The sequence below is a fragment of the Triticum aestivum genome, chromosome 7A (genome assembly GCF_018294505.1).
Source record: "Triticum aestivum cultivar Chinese Spring chromosome 7A, IWGSC CS RefSeq v2.1, whole genome shotgun sequence".
Taxonomy (NCBI): Eukaryota; Viridiplantae; Streptophyta; class Magnoliopsida; order Poales; family Poaceae; genus Triticum; species Triticum aestivum.
This window is the reverse complement of record NC_057812.1, coordinates 304,737,364-304,750,550: the sequence shown is the minus strand read 5'-3', so window position 1 is coordinate 304,750,550 and position 13,187 is coordinate 304,737,364. Positions and strand designations below refer to the sequence as shown.

The 13,187-nt window shown below is 46.6% G+C and overlaps 1 protein-coding gene across 1 annotated transcript; it reads right to left on the bottom strand.

Moving 5' to 3' along the window:
- Nucleotides 1–7,576: 7,576 nt before the first annotated feature.
- Nucleotides 7,577–12,515, bottom strand: LOC123153596 (dihydroxy-acid dehydratase, chloroplastic). Its single transcript, XM_044572642.1, has 14 exons — nt 11,953–12,515; nt 11,318–11,389; nt 10,986–11,033; nt 10,722–10,876; nt 10,393–10,587; nt 10,211–10,322; nt 9,924–9,993; nt 9,779–9,837; nt 9,577–9,700; nt 9,424–9,494; nt 9,058–9,159; nt 8,494–8,574; nt 8,074–8,232; nt 7,577–7,991 (listed from the first exon to the last, which is right to left on the bottom strand). Exons 1-14 carry the CDS (start codon nt 12,436–12,438, stop codon nt 7,941–7,943), a joined length of 1,785 nt encoding a protein of 594 aa, XP_044428577.1. The 5' UTR covers nt 12,439–12,515; the 3' UTR covers nt 7,577–7,940.
- Nucleotides 12,516–13,187: the final 672 nt, after the last annotated feature.

Genomic DNA, 13,187 nt, shown 5'->3' with positions numbered 1-13,187 from the left:
ATACAACTCGTACCAATCTAGATCATCAATCAACCCAAAGACAAAGGATATCTACTCAAAACATCATAGGATGGCAACACATCATTGGATCATAATATGTGGCATAAAGCACCATGTTCAAGTAGGGATTACAGCGGGGTGCGGGAGAGTGGACCGCGTAAAAGAGATGAGGATGGTGATGATGATGGTGATGGTGATGAAGACGATCACCGCGGCGATGATTCCCCTCCCGATGGCACTCCGGTGCCACTGAGAGAGAGGAGGAGAGGTTCTCCCCCTTGTGCTTCCTCCTTCATGGCCTCCCCCCCTAGATGAGGAGAGGTTCTCCCTCTGGTCCTTGGCCTTCATGGTGATGATGGCCCCTCCGGGATCCTCCTCCATAGCCTCAGGTGATGATGGCCCCCTCCGGCAGGGTGCTAGAGAGGGCCTATTTTGATTTCTCGTGGCTACAGAGTCTTGCGGCGGTGGAACTTTGATTTTCTGGGGGTTTCTGTATTTATAGGAATTTTTGGTGTCGATTTCACGTCATGGGGGTCTCCGAATCGTCCACAAGATAGGGGCCCACGCCCAGGGGGTAGGGCGCGCCCCCACCCTCCCGGACAGCTCGGGACTCTTCTGGCCCAACTCTTTTACTCCGGGGGCTTCTTTTGGTCCATAAAAATCGTCAAAAATTGTCATTTCAATTGGACTCTGTTTGGTATTCCTTTTATGTAAAACTCAAAAACAAGGAAAAAAACAAAAACTGACACTGGCACTGGGCTCTAGGTTAATAGGTTAGTCCCAAAAATCATATAAAATAGCATATAAAACATCTAAGATGGATAATATAATAGCATGAATACTTCATAAATTATAGATACGTTGGAGATGTATCGGTTATTCACATGGCGATGTGAACTAGATTATTGACTCTAGTGCAAGTGGGAGACTGATGGAAATATGCCCTAGAGACAATAATAAAATGGTTATTATTATATTTCCTAAATCATGATAAAGGTTTATTATTCATGCTAGAATTATATTCGTCGGAAACTTAAATACATGTGTCGATACATAAACTAATACCGTGTCCCTAGTGAGCCTCTACTAGACTAGCTCATTGATCAAAGATGGTTAAGGTTTCCTAACCATAGACATGAGTTGTCATTTGATAATGGGATCACATCATTAGGAGAATGATGTGATGGACAAGACCCATTCGTTAGCATAGCATTTGATCGTTCAGTTTATATCTATTACTTTCTTAATGTCAAATACATATTCCTTCGACTATGAGATTATGCAACTCCCGGATACCGGAGGAATACCTTGTGTGCTATCAAACGTCACAACGTAACTGGGTGATCATAAATATGCTCTACAGGTATCTCTGAAGGTGTTTGTTGAGCTGGCATGGATCGAGATTAGGATTTGTTACTCCGAGTATCGGAGAGGTATCTCTGGGCCCTCTCGGTAATACACATCATAAGAAGCCTTGCAAGAAATGTGACTAATGAGTTAGTTACGAGATGATGTATTACGTAACGAGTAAAGAGACTTGCCGGTAACGAGATTGAACTAGGTATGAAGATACCGACGATCAAATCTTGGGCAAGTAACATACCGATGGACAAAGGGAATTGTGTATGTTGTCATAATGGTTCAACCGATAAAGATCTTCATAGAATATGTAGGAGCCAATATGGGCATCCAGGTTTCGCTGTTGGTTATTGACCGGAGAGGTGTCTTGGTCATGTCTACATAGTTCTCGAACCCGTAGGGTCCGCACGCTTAACGTTCGTTGATGATATAGTGTTATATGAGTTATGTGATTTGGTGACGGAATGTTGTTTGGAGTCCTGGATGAGATCACGGACATGACGAGGAGTCTCAAAATGGTCGAGAGGTAAAGATTGATATATAGGACGATGATATTCGGACACCGGAAGTGTTTCGGAGGGTACCGGGTACTTATCGGGTCACCGGAAGGGGTTCTGGGAACCCCCGGCAAAAGTTATGGGCCTTATGGGCCAAGAGAGGGAACACACCAGCCACAAGGGGCTGGCACGCCCCCATAGCAGGTCGGCCTAGGAGGAGAAGAAAAGAGGGGAAGGGAAACGAAAGTGTGGAGTGAGACTCCCCCTTCTTTCCCTCCCCCCTCCTCTTTCCTTTCCCGTTGTTCAAATATGGCAGGAGGGCGCGGCCAGGGCAGGAGCCCTAGGGCCGGCCGGCCACCTATGTGGTGCACCAGGCTGCCTCCCCTCCCCCTCCCACCTATATATATATATATATATATATATATATATATATATATATATATATATATATATGTGTGTGTGTGTGTGGGGGGGGGAGGGGGGAGGGGGCGCCTAGCACACACCAGATCAATTGTTAGCCGTGTGCGGTGCCCCCCTCCATCGTTTACACCCCCGGTCATATTTCCGTAGTGCTTAGGCGAAGCCCTGCGGAGATCACTTCACCATCGCCGTCACCACGCCGTTTTGCTGACGGAACTCATCTACTACCTCATCGTCTTGCTGGATCAAGAAGGCGAAGGATGATACATCTCCATTGTATCTACTTTTCCAAACACTTTTGACCTTGTTTTGGACTCTAACTTGCATGATTTGAATGGAACTAACCCGGACTGGCGTTGTTTTTGGCAGAATTGCCATGGTGTTATTTTTGTGCAGAAATAAAAGTTCTCGAAATGACATGAAACTTCACGGAGAATATTTTTGGAATATATAAAAAATACTGGCGAAAGAATCAACGTCAGGGGGCCCACACCCTGTCCACGAGGGTGGGGGCGCGCCCACCCCCCTGGGACGCGCCCCCCTGTCTCGTGGGCCCCCTGATGCTCCACTAACCTCAACTCCAACTCTATATATTCACGTTAGGAGAGAAAAAAATGAGGGAGAAGGATTCATCATGTTTTACGATACGGAGCCGCCGCCAAGCCCTAATCTCTCTCGGGAGGGCTGATCTGGAGTCCGTTCGGGGCTCCGGAGAGGGGAATCCGTCACCATCGTCATCATCAACCTTCCTCCATCACCAATTTCATGATGCTCACCGCCGTGCGTGAGTAATTCCATCATAGGCTTGCTGGACGGTGATGGGTTGGGTGAGATTTATCATGTAATCGAGTTAGTTTTGTTAGGGTTTGATCCCTGGTATCCATTATGTTCTGAGATTGATGTTGCTATGACTTTGCTATGCTTAATGCTTGTCACTAGGGCCCGAGTGCCATGATTTCAGATCTGGACCTATTATGTTTCCATGAATATATGTGAGTTCTCGATCCTATTTTGCAAGTCAATAGTCACGTACTATGTGTTATGATCCGGTAACCCCGAAGTGACAATAATCGGGACCACTCCCGGTGATGAATATAGTTAGAGGAGTTCATGTATTCACTAAGTGTTAATGCTTTGTTCCGGTACTCTATTAAAAGGAGGCCTTAATATCCCTTAGTTTTCAATAGGACCCCGCTGCCACGGGAGGGTAGGACAAAAGATGTCACGCAAGTTCTTTTCCATAAGCACGTATGACTATATTTGGAATACATGCCTACATTACATTGATGAACTGGAGCTAGTTCTGTGTCACCCTATGTTATAACTGTTACATGAGGAATCGCATCCGACATAATTATCCATTATTGATCCATTGCCTACGATCTTTTCACATATTGATCTTTGCTTAGTTACGTTTCCGTTGCCACTGTTACAATCACTACAAAACCAATAATATTACTTTTGCCACTGTTATCGTTACTTCCATATTACTTTGCTACTAAATACTTTGCTGCAGATATTAAGTCTTTCAGGTGCGGTTGAATTAACAACTCAACTGTTAATACTTGAGAATATTCTTTGGCTCCCCATGTGTCAAATCAATAAATTTGGGTTGAATACTCTACCCTCAAAAACTATTGCGATCCCCTATACTTGTGGGTTATCAAAGGACATCACTGAGCTGAACATGTGCTAAACGCGGAGGTGTCGTACGTTCGGTACTAGATCGGTTGGATCACGAAGAAAGTTCGACTACATCAACCGCGTGTGAAATGCTTCCGCTTACGGTCTACGAGGGTATGTAGACACACTCTCCCCTCTCGTTGCTATGCATCTCCTTGATAGATCTTGCATGTGCGTAGAATTTTTTTTGTTTTTCGTGCAACATTTCCCAACATTTATCCCATAAGCAACAACCCCCTTACTCGGGTTTAAGCTTCTGTCACTCTAGCAACCCACTATAAGCGAATCATGAACGTATTGCAACACCCTATGGCGGGAATCCTTCATGTGTGCGCGGCACAGATGGCACCATAGGACAGCACCAAAATAAAACATACAACTCAAACCAATCTAGATCATCAATCAACCCAAAAGACAAAAGAAATCTACTCAAAACATCATAGGATGGCAACACATCATTGGATCATAATAGGTGTCATAAAGCACCATGTTCAAGTAGGGGATTACAGCGGGATGCGGGAGAGTGGACCGCTTAAAAGATATGAGGAAGGTGATGAAGATGGTCATGTTAATGAAGACGATCACCGCGGCGATGGTTCCCCCGATGGCACTCCGGTGCCACCGTGAGAGCGGGGGAGAGAGTCTTGATGACCCACAAGTATAGGGGATCAATCGTAGTTCTTCCGACAAGTAAAAGTGTCGAACCCAACGAGGAGAAGAAGGAAATGACAAATGGTTTTCAGCAAGGTGTTCTCTGCAAGCACTGAAATTATAAGTAACGAGTAGTTTGATAGCAAGATAATTTGTAACGAGCAAGTAAGGGTAATGGTAACAAAAGTGCAGCAAGGTAGCCAAATCCTTTTGAGGCAAAGGATAGACCAAAACTTTAGCATGTTCCTTTATCATGTGCCTTGGGTAGGGGTGGCGGCGAGCGGCACTCCTCCGTGATGACGAGGCGAGGCAGCGGAGAGAGGCACTCCACCTTCACGGTGCGCCGTGATGGCGACGAGAGCCGCTCTTCCTTCACGGTGTGTCGGGGGGCGGGGAGAGCCGCTCTTCCTTGACACGGTGTCCGATTTGGACACCGCTGATGCGCGATGGCGGAGAGCGTGGAGGGGATGTCGGCTCCAGCTTCACGGGGAGAAGCGCCCCTGATGGCGGAGTCGGGTCATTGGTGTGGACGACGAAGCGATTGTAAATGCATCAAGTGCCTCCTTAATTAGTGGTTTAGGAGTATTGAAGACAAATGGGTTGAGGGACTAATGTGTTTATGAGTATACACGGGAGTTATAGTCCCTGAAGATTTGGTTTAACCCATGTAAGACAACCCCTAAAAATGTATTTCTTCAAGTGAAGAAATTGGTACGTCCTTTGAAGAAATTGATGTGAAGACTTTGAAGCTTAAAGACTTTTGTTTTCGTAGTTTCTTTCTTCTTAGTTTTGAGTCATACCATACTGTTAAAGGTAGTCTAGGTGAATCATAGTTCACATTTCCAAAGTGATGCTCAAACCTATACATAGACAAGCCGCTTCGAGTGAAGCCTTTGGAAATCTCCGGAACAGCTGACGAATTTGCTAGCGACAGTGACGAAGTTCATCTGGTCGCTGACGAATTTGGCTAGGCTTAGGAGTCAGGATTTCGTCAGTGCGATCTGCCTAACGTGAGGAAATTGAGTGCCCCGATGAAATTGAGAGTTAAATTTCCGACCGTTGCTGCGCTGCGTGCCAGCTGTCGAGTGGATCCTTATCCTGACAATGGTCATGTCTGAGAAGGGAATTTATGACATTTCATGTCTAGTTGCCCCCTTGCTATAAATAGCCACCCCCATAACCACTTGTCGGTTGGCTCCTTTAGAGAGAACTTGACACTTGTCATTTGAGAGCAACCCATTCTCTGACGACTTTGAGAGAATCCTAAGTGAGGAAAAACCCAACCAGCGGCAAAGTGATTGAGCATCACTGAAGAGATTGATATGAGTGATTTGAGGCCTGTTACCTTTCAAGACTTTCATTCTTCCAGACGGTTAGGCGTCAAGTTCTGAGCACCCAAGAGTCATTATGGTGTGTCGGTGAACAAGTCTGTGAAGGTTTTGAAAGTCTACCTCGAAGGCTTATCATGAGTGTTTGGGCGAGGTCTAAGTGACCTTGGCTCAAGAGGAATACGGTGAGGACTAAGTGTCCTCTGAGTTCATCTCAGTCGCCTCAACCAGACGTACAGTTGATACAGCAACTGGAACTGGTCTACCAAATCGATGTGTCTTCATCGAGCCTACCTGGTTTCAAATTCCTCATCCTTACCTTTATGTTGTTCCGCTGCTGAAGAATTTGTGATCGATCTTGTAAAGAATTTGAACTAAAGAATTTCTTCGTGCTGCTTTTCATTTCTTCAAGTCATCCTCCTCATGCTTGTATGTTTGTATGATTGCATGTTCTTCACCTATATGTATCGTGCATGCATGCTTTCAGCTATTGTGATGAATTAGTTGCCTTGTGTTTCTATTTCTTCACTCTGATCTTCGTCAAATTCATCAAAGTTTGACGAATTTCTAAGAAATCTCCCATTCACCCTCCTCTGGGAGTAAACCTGCGCTTTCACCGACGGAGCATTAGCTACATCTGCTCCTTGAACTCCGCGTCAGTGCCGGCATAGACCTGGCCCGGCACCGCTAGCGCGAACTACGGTGGCGACTGCTGGTCGCCTGGTCCTCCTCGTCGCCGGAGGAGGAGATGACAATCTCCGCCCGCATCGAGTCGCCGCCAGCCGACGAGGACGGCGGCCCCGGAGTCTAAGGGCGGCGTCTCCACTAACTGCCAGATCCCGCCCCAGAACCGCCTGCCGACGCCGACGCCCAAGACTTGCCCATCACCGAAGATGTGGAGGGGGTGCAGTGAGGAGGAGGATGCAATGTGGAGGGCGCCCGAGCGCGGCTTAAATAGCCGTGGCCAGGCCATGCGAAGGGCCGGTCGGCCGCTTCAAGGTCGGACGCTTCAATGTGGCTGAGCGACCGGAGTTGATTCCTCGAGAACCTACGTCTGCATTGAAGCAACGATTGCCGAGAGGTCGCGTCAGTCAATGCCGTCCTCCCTCCCTCCGGTCACATCACGACATCAATGTCGACCTCCGCGTGCTCTGGTCCGGCATAAATGCGCCCATCACCGAAGATGTGGAAGGGGGTGCGGCGAGGAGGAGGATGCAATGTGGAGGGTGCCCGAGCGCGGCTTAAATAGCCGTGGCCAGGCCATGCGAAGGGCCGATCGGCCGCTTCAATGCGGCTCAGCGGCCGAAGTTGATTCCTCGAGAACCTACGTCTACATTGAAGCAACGATTGCCGAAAGGTCACGTCAGTCAATGTCGTCCTCCCTCCCTCCGGTCACATCAAGACATCAATGTCGACCTCCGCGTGCTCTGGTCCGGCATAAATGCGACGCGGTAAGCGGCACGTGCATCGAAAGGAAAGCACAGGAGGGGCGGGGTGACGGGTTTTTGATGGGCTACACACTTTTGTCTCGCTTTCGCGGTCCGGACGGTTGCACCTTTCTAGGGCATCTCTCTCACACACACATGCACATTTCCCATTGAATGACAACCAACTAGACAGGATGTTAAGCTGATATCCTAAAAAAAACGTTAAGCTGCCTTGAAGGCGTGGCCACAGAATTTCGGCACACCAACCAGATGCTGCACATGATTCAATTACATCATTTGACCAAACAAAGCAGCTCCAAGTTTCACATGAATTTGGGCGTCCCAAGGATAAACTCGAAGCTGTCTAATTCTCCACCACAACAACGCTAGATCATTATTCTTTTTCACCACTTCCCTCTGGCCTTCATCAAGCCACTGGAAACGGGCACCTTTATTGTCCCACAGCTACCATTACTACCAAAAAGTACACTTGCAAGAATAAACGCCCTTAAACGAATCGATTTCTGCTATAGGGACGCAAACTTTACTCGAATTAGCACAATATAGGATGGACCCTATTCGTCGGTGACGCACCCGCTTGAGGCTGAAGACACGAGCTTTATGTACTGCAAGAAAGAAAGGAAACGAGAGATGTTTATACAAGGTCAACATTGCACCATCAGGAATGCCGGTACTTGAACTGGGTACCTTCCATAGTGCTCCACTAGTAACCTTGTGTGGGGGCGGGCGCCATTTCCTTCGCCTTTGTTCGAGCTGGTCTTCTGTCAAATCAACATCAATTACTTTCTTCCCGACGTCGATCGTGATTGTATCGCCATTCTCAACAAGACCAATTGGGCCTCCTTCCTGAAAACAGCTACCTTGTGAATAACACACCCGCAAATTTACCAATTATGAGTTGGGCGCTTTAACCACTCAGCCATGGATGCTTAACAAGGATCATCGTACATCGTAAATAACCAATTTTCATAGGATATTTTCAGTGGTTATTTTTCGGTGACCCTAACTTGTATACTACTGAAAGAAGTTGAACTGCCACAAGAGAAAAAATTGAAAATTACACACTAGATAAATCTTGTAACCATTGGGAGTATTACAACACAGTACCTGTGCTTCAGGACATATGTGGCCCACAACAAATCCATGCGACCCCCCAGAAAATCTACCATCTGTCAGCAGGGCACACTCCTGTAGTAAAGATTAAACAATAGTTAAATATTCGTCAACTGTCGCAAAAAAAAACTAATAGGTTATCCGAAGAAAGCAAGATGACTTCATGGCATGCGTGCTGAGCGGCACATAGGCGCGGCATGGACAGAAAAACAGAGACAAAAGGAGGTTGCAAGGAAGCTCTAGAGCATTCAAATGTGAAGAACAAATCAATGTCAAGATTTTGAAGAGCAATGTAAGTGGTAATATGTTCAAGAAAGCCCAAGATTGTTTGCCTTGAAATTTCGAAATTTTCAGGAGCTATGAAGCATAGCAGAACGAACATATGGAGCTGTCCAGATGTACGATTTGCATTAGCAGCTCTACTTCCAAGAATGGGTAAAGTATGTCACTAACTAGGTGAGATATAAAATAGCAGTGCTCTTATGTTATTGCAATTATTAAGGGCACATAAAAACCAGAAATACAACTCTGACAATGGCATGCATGTGGTAGCATTACCTTCCCAAGACCAGCCCCCATTATTGCACTTGTTGGAGTCAACATTTCAGGCATCCCGGGACCTCCTTTTGGTCCTTCTCCTCGGATCAGTACAACCTTTCCCTGTTTTATAACCATCGTGGCAATGAAATACTTAATGAGAGAATGTACGAGACTTGCCCTGGTAAACTACCAGCATAACTGAATGAATCAAAACAGCTATTACATTGAAAAGGATGAAAAAACAAAGTTATACGTTGAACCAACTACAGATAATTGACTTGAGGAAATTTCATATGAGAGAGAGAGAGAGAGAGAGAGAGCAATTGCATGTCCAAAATCACCTCTTCTGAATCATGGCCTTACAAAGTTAATTGCACACATTACCTTGAAATTTGCTGGGTTTTCTGATATAGATGTAATCATTGATTCTTCACCGTCAAAAACTAGTGCAGGACCTGTCATTTGATAAATAAAAATTAAAATCTGCACATTATAAAGGCTTCCAACGATTGAAAAATGGAAGGAGCGAAAGAACACCTGAGAAAAACAGTCCCTCCTTGCCGGTTATTTTTGCTACTGAACCTTCTGGTGCAAGATTGCCATAAAGTATCTGTATATGCCCAGTCGATTTGATAGGATTGTCGAGCCGTCGTATTATTTGCTGAGTCAAATAACATGTGTACAAACGTTAGTACTCAAGGAGATGGAGTGGGCTGAAGAACTCAGGATTGAGCTTTACCTGTCCTTCCGATAAAGGTGGGAATATTTTTGCATTTTCCGCTAGAGTTTTTCCAGTGACTGAAGGGCAAGAAGAAAATACATGTCATTAGTCTATAAAAAGGAGTTCCTACATGACATGATGGACGATCATTGACTGTACGCACCAGTCATACAATCCCCATCAAGAAGACCTTGTTCCAAGAGATAATGAATTACTGCAGGTGTTCCGCCAATCTACAATGTCATTACAAGCATAAATTATTTGCATGGTTTTCTATGAACATGATTCCAACAAGTGTACAGTAAAAGTGTTAATACAACTTACATTCTAGAAACTTAGTGATTAACACTAGTGTTAGGTTTCCTCGATTGGCTTAAGTCCTTAAATTTTCAACTTCATTATGTGTGGTCAAACCAGAACGAAGTGAAATCAAGTTTAGCGAGTATTTACCTTATGCAGATCCTCCATGACATACTTTCCACTAGGCTTAAGATCTGCAAGAAAAGGAACTTGGTCGCTGACCTTCTGGAAATCATCAAGAGTTAATTGCAAACCCACAGACCTGAAAGGGGAAGGCAATGAGCATTTGTCTAATTAAGAAATAAAAAATGGACAAGAAGATGATAACCCACCTGGCAATAGCAATCAAATGCAGTACAGCATTAGTAGACCCACCAAGTGCCATGATAATAACCATTGCGTTCCGCAATGACTTCTCAGTTATAATGTCTCTAGGCTTCAAATCCATCTTTAACAATTCTAGGAGATACTTCCCAGCAAGACGGCATTCGTCTAACTTTAATGGGTCTTCAGCAGGGGTTGAAGAGCTTTGATAAATAAAACACAGACGAAATGATAATAATTTTAGTCAATCCATGAAGTCAAACCAAAGTGAAATGGTTAAGAGGAAACACAATGCTTTGCCTAGAATTAATAAGAAGTTTCCAGATGTTATTTGCACCTGTATGGAAGGCTCATGCCCATTGTCTCAATAGCAGATGCCATTGTGTTTGCTGTGTACATACCGCCACAAGCACCTGCTCCTGGGCATGAGTTGCGGAGCACATTCTTTCTTTCCTCGTCGCTGATTGATCCACTAACAAATTCTCCATAGCTCTGCATATAGCACATGAAAATAAGTAAGCATAATTTGTACATTGCTGCATAAGCAGCTGCGTGTAAAAAAGAAACCGAGTTGACGAACGTAAAAAGGTGATACACTTACCTGGAATGCAGATACTATGTCATATGAATTGCCCTGAAAGTGCCCAGGCTGCACAAATAAAATCTCAAAGTCAGAAAATTATCAGAAACATGTAAAAACAATACTGAACCAACACACATTTAACAGCACACATAGTTACACCAAACTGTGTTTCCAGTATGAATAGCTCCATTCAATTGTTATTTATAAACGGAACCATTTATGTGTCCCAGAAACAGTTCGGTTTCATCATAACTCTGAGTCACATCTACAGACTAGTAAAACACGAAACAAAGAGCATTCCCGCATGTGTAGTCAGTAGATTTATAACAAGAAAATAGGGGTAAGATTACCTTAATGGTTCCACCATAAACCATGATACTTGGTCGATTTAGCCGTCCCATTGCCATTATTGTACCTGGCATCTGCAATGCGAAGTGCCACTAAATTCAGACACAACAAACATCCAGATATCATAGTTATTCTATAAGCCCCACTTGTGTACAAGGTAAGACATGAGATAAATTGAAGTACTGGAAAGGTACAAAACATGGGTGTTTTCTCATTCTTAAACATTACAGTAAAGCAGACGCATATGAAACTAGAAACTTGTTCCACTGATTTTGTTCGTGATGAAATGGAAAACATACACAAAAACCGAGATAAAACTCCCAACTTCATTCTCAAACAAGGTGGGGCAGTACACCCATTTCAGAGAAAAATCCTGACAGCAGAAAGGATTGTGATGTTACCAAAACTAGGAACCATGGTTTGGCACAACTGAAGACAGACCCGGTTAATATTGTTTCGTTTTCCAGCGCTGGGCTAAAATACATGAGATTTGTAATACCACCGTGGCCAGAGCTGCAGTTTCATCTCTACTATAACAGAGCAGTGAAGAACAGATTGCAGCTTTTCAGAAGACCTAATCGCTGTTGAGTTAGGTAGGAAGGATAACAACAGTAGGCAGTATAGGGATCTCACTGACGTTCTTATCGCACCCAGGGATTGAGATATTGGCGTCGTAGTGCTGCGCCCCCATGACGGTCTCTATGCTGTCGGCGATGAGGTCGCGCGACTGGAGGCTGTAGCACATGCCCCTGGTACCCATGGAGATGGCGTCGCTGACCCCGACGGTGTTGAAGCGGAAGGCGACCATGCCGGCGTCGCGTATTCCGTCGCGCACGGCCTCGGCGAGCTGGAGCAGGTGCATGTTGCAGGTGTTCCCCTCGTACCAGACGGAGGAGACCCCGACCTGCGGCTTGCGGAGGTCGGCGTCGGTGAGGCCGACGCCGTAGAGCACGGCCTGCGACGCCCCCTGCGACTTGGGCTCCGTGATGCGCGCGCTGTACTTATTGAGCTTGGGCTCGTCGGAGACGGCGGCGGCGCGGACGCGCGTGGCGAGGCGGCGGCCGGAGGCGGGGGTGGGGGCGGCGGCGGGGAGAGAGGGGGATGTGAGCGCCAGGGACTGCATGGCGTCGGTGGGGGCGGTGAGGTTTGGGATGGGGTTTAGGGTTTTGGAATGGGGTGGGGGTGGGCGAGTAAGGAAGGAGATGGAGATAGAGATAGATGTGGACAAGGGGACGGCGGCGTCTGCTGGAAGAGGAGGAAGACGACACCAGCAGCGCCAGCGCGTGCCAGGTCAGATTTATTTTTATATGGAAAAGCCTTCTGGCGCACTTTTTTTTGAGAATTGAATAAGTTTACGCAGTTCAAAATATTGTCACGACAAAGTTCAGATCAAGCTTTTGGGACGCCGCGAACTGCGCGGAGCTCTGGTTAGGTTTCTTGTTGTTGTTGTTTTAAGTTAGCAGGATAGCTGCTAAGATTCCATTTGGAAGAAATATGTCCACCTCTCTCCCTCCCGGGCCGCTCGCGGGCGGCTCCGGAGGCCAAACCCTTGCCCCGAGCGCCCCTTCCTAGGTAATCCCTGGCCGCCGCCGCCGTCGGCCCCGGCGGTGGTGGCGGCACCCGGCCGTCAAAGGCGGCAGGGCGAAGGCTGCTTGCTCTGACGGGGCTCCTTCGCGCGGGGGAGAGCCGTCTCCAGGGCGGCGCGGTGGCTGGTGGTTCTCGGTGCGGCGGCGCACGGCAGAGGGCGTGGGGAGTGGTGAAGCACGGTCGCGAGGTGGTGTGGGGCGGTGGTCTTCGTCGAGCTCTGTGGTGGAAGCCGGTGGTCGCGGCGCGAACCTTGGCGGCTGTGGATCTCGGCCAGAGGTGGCCGGG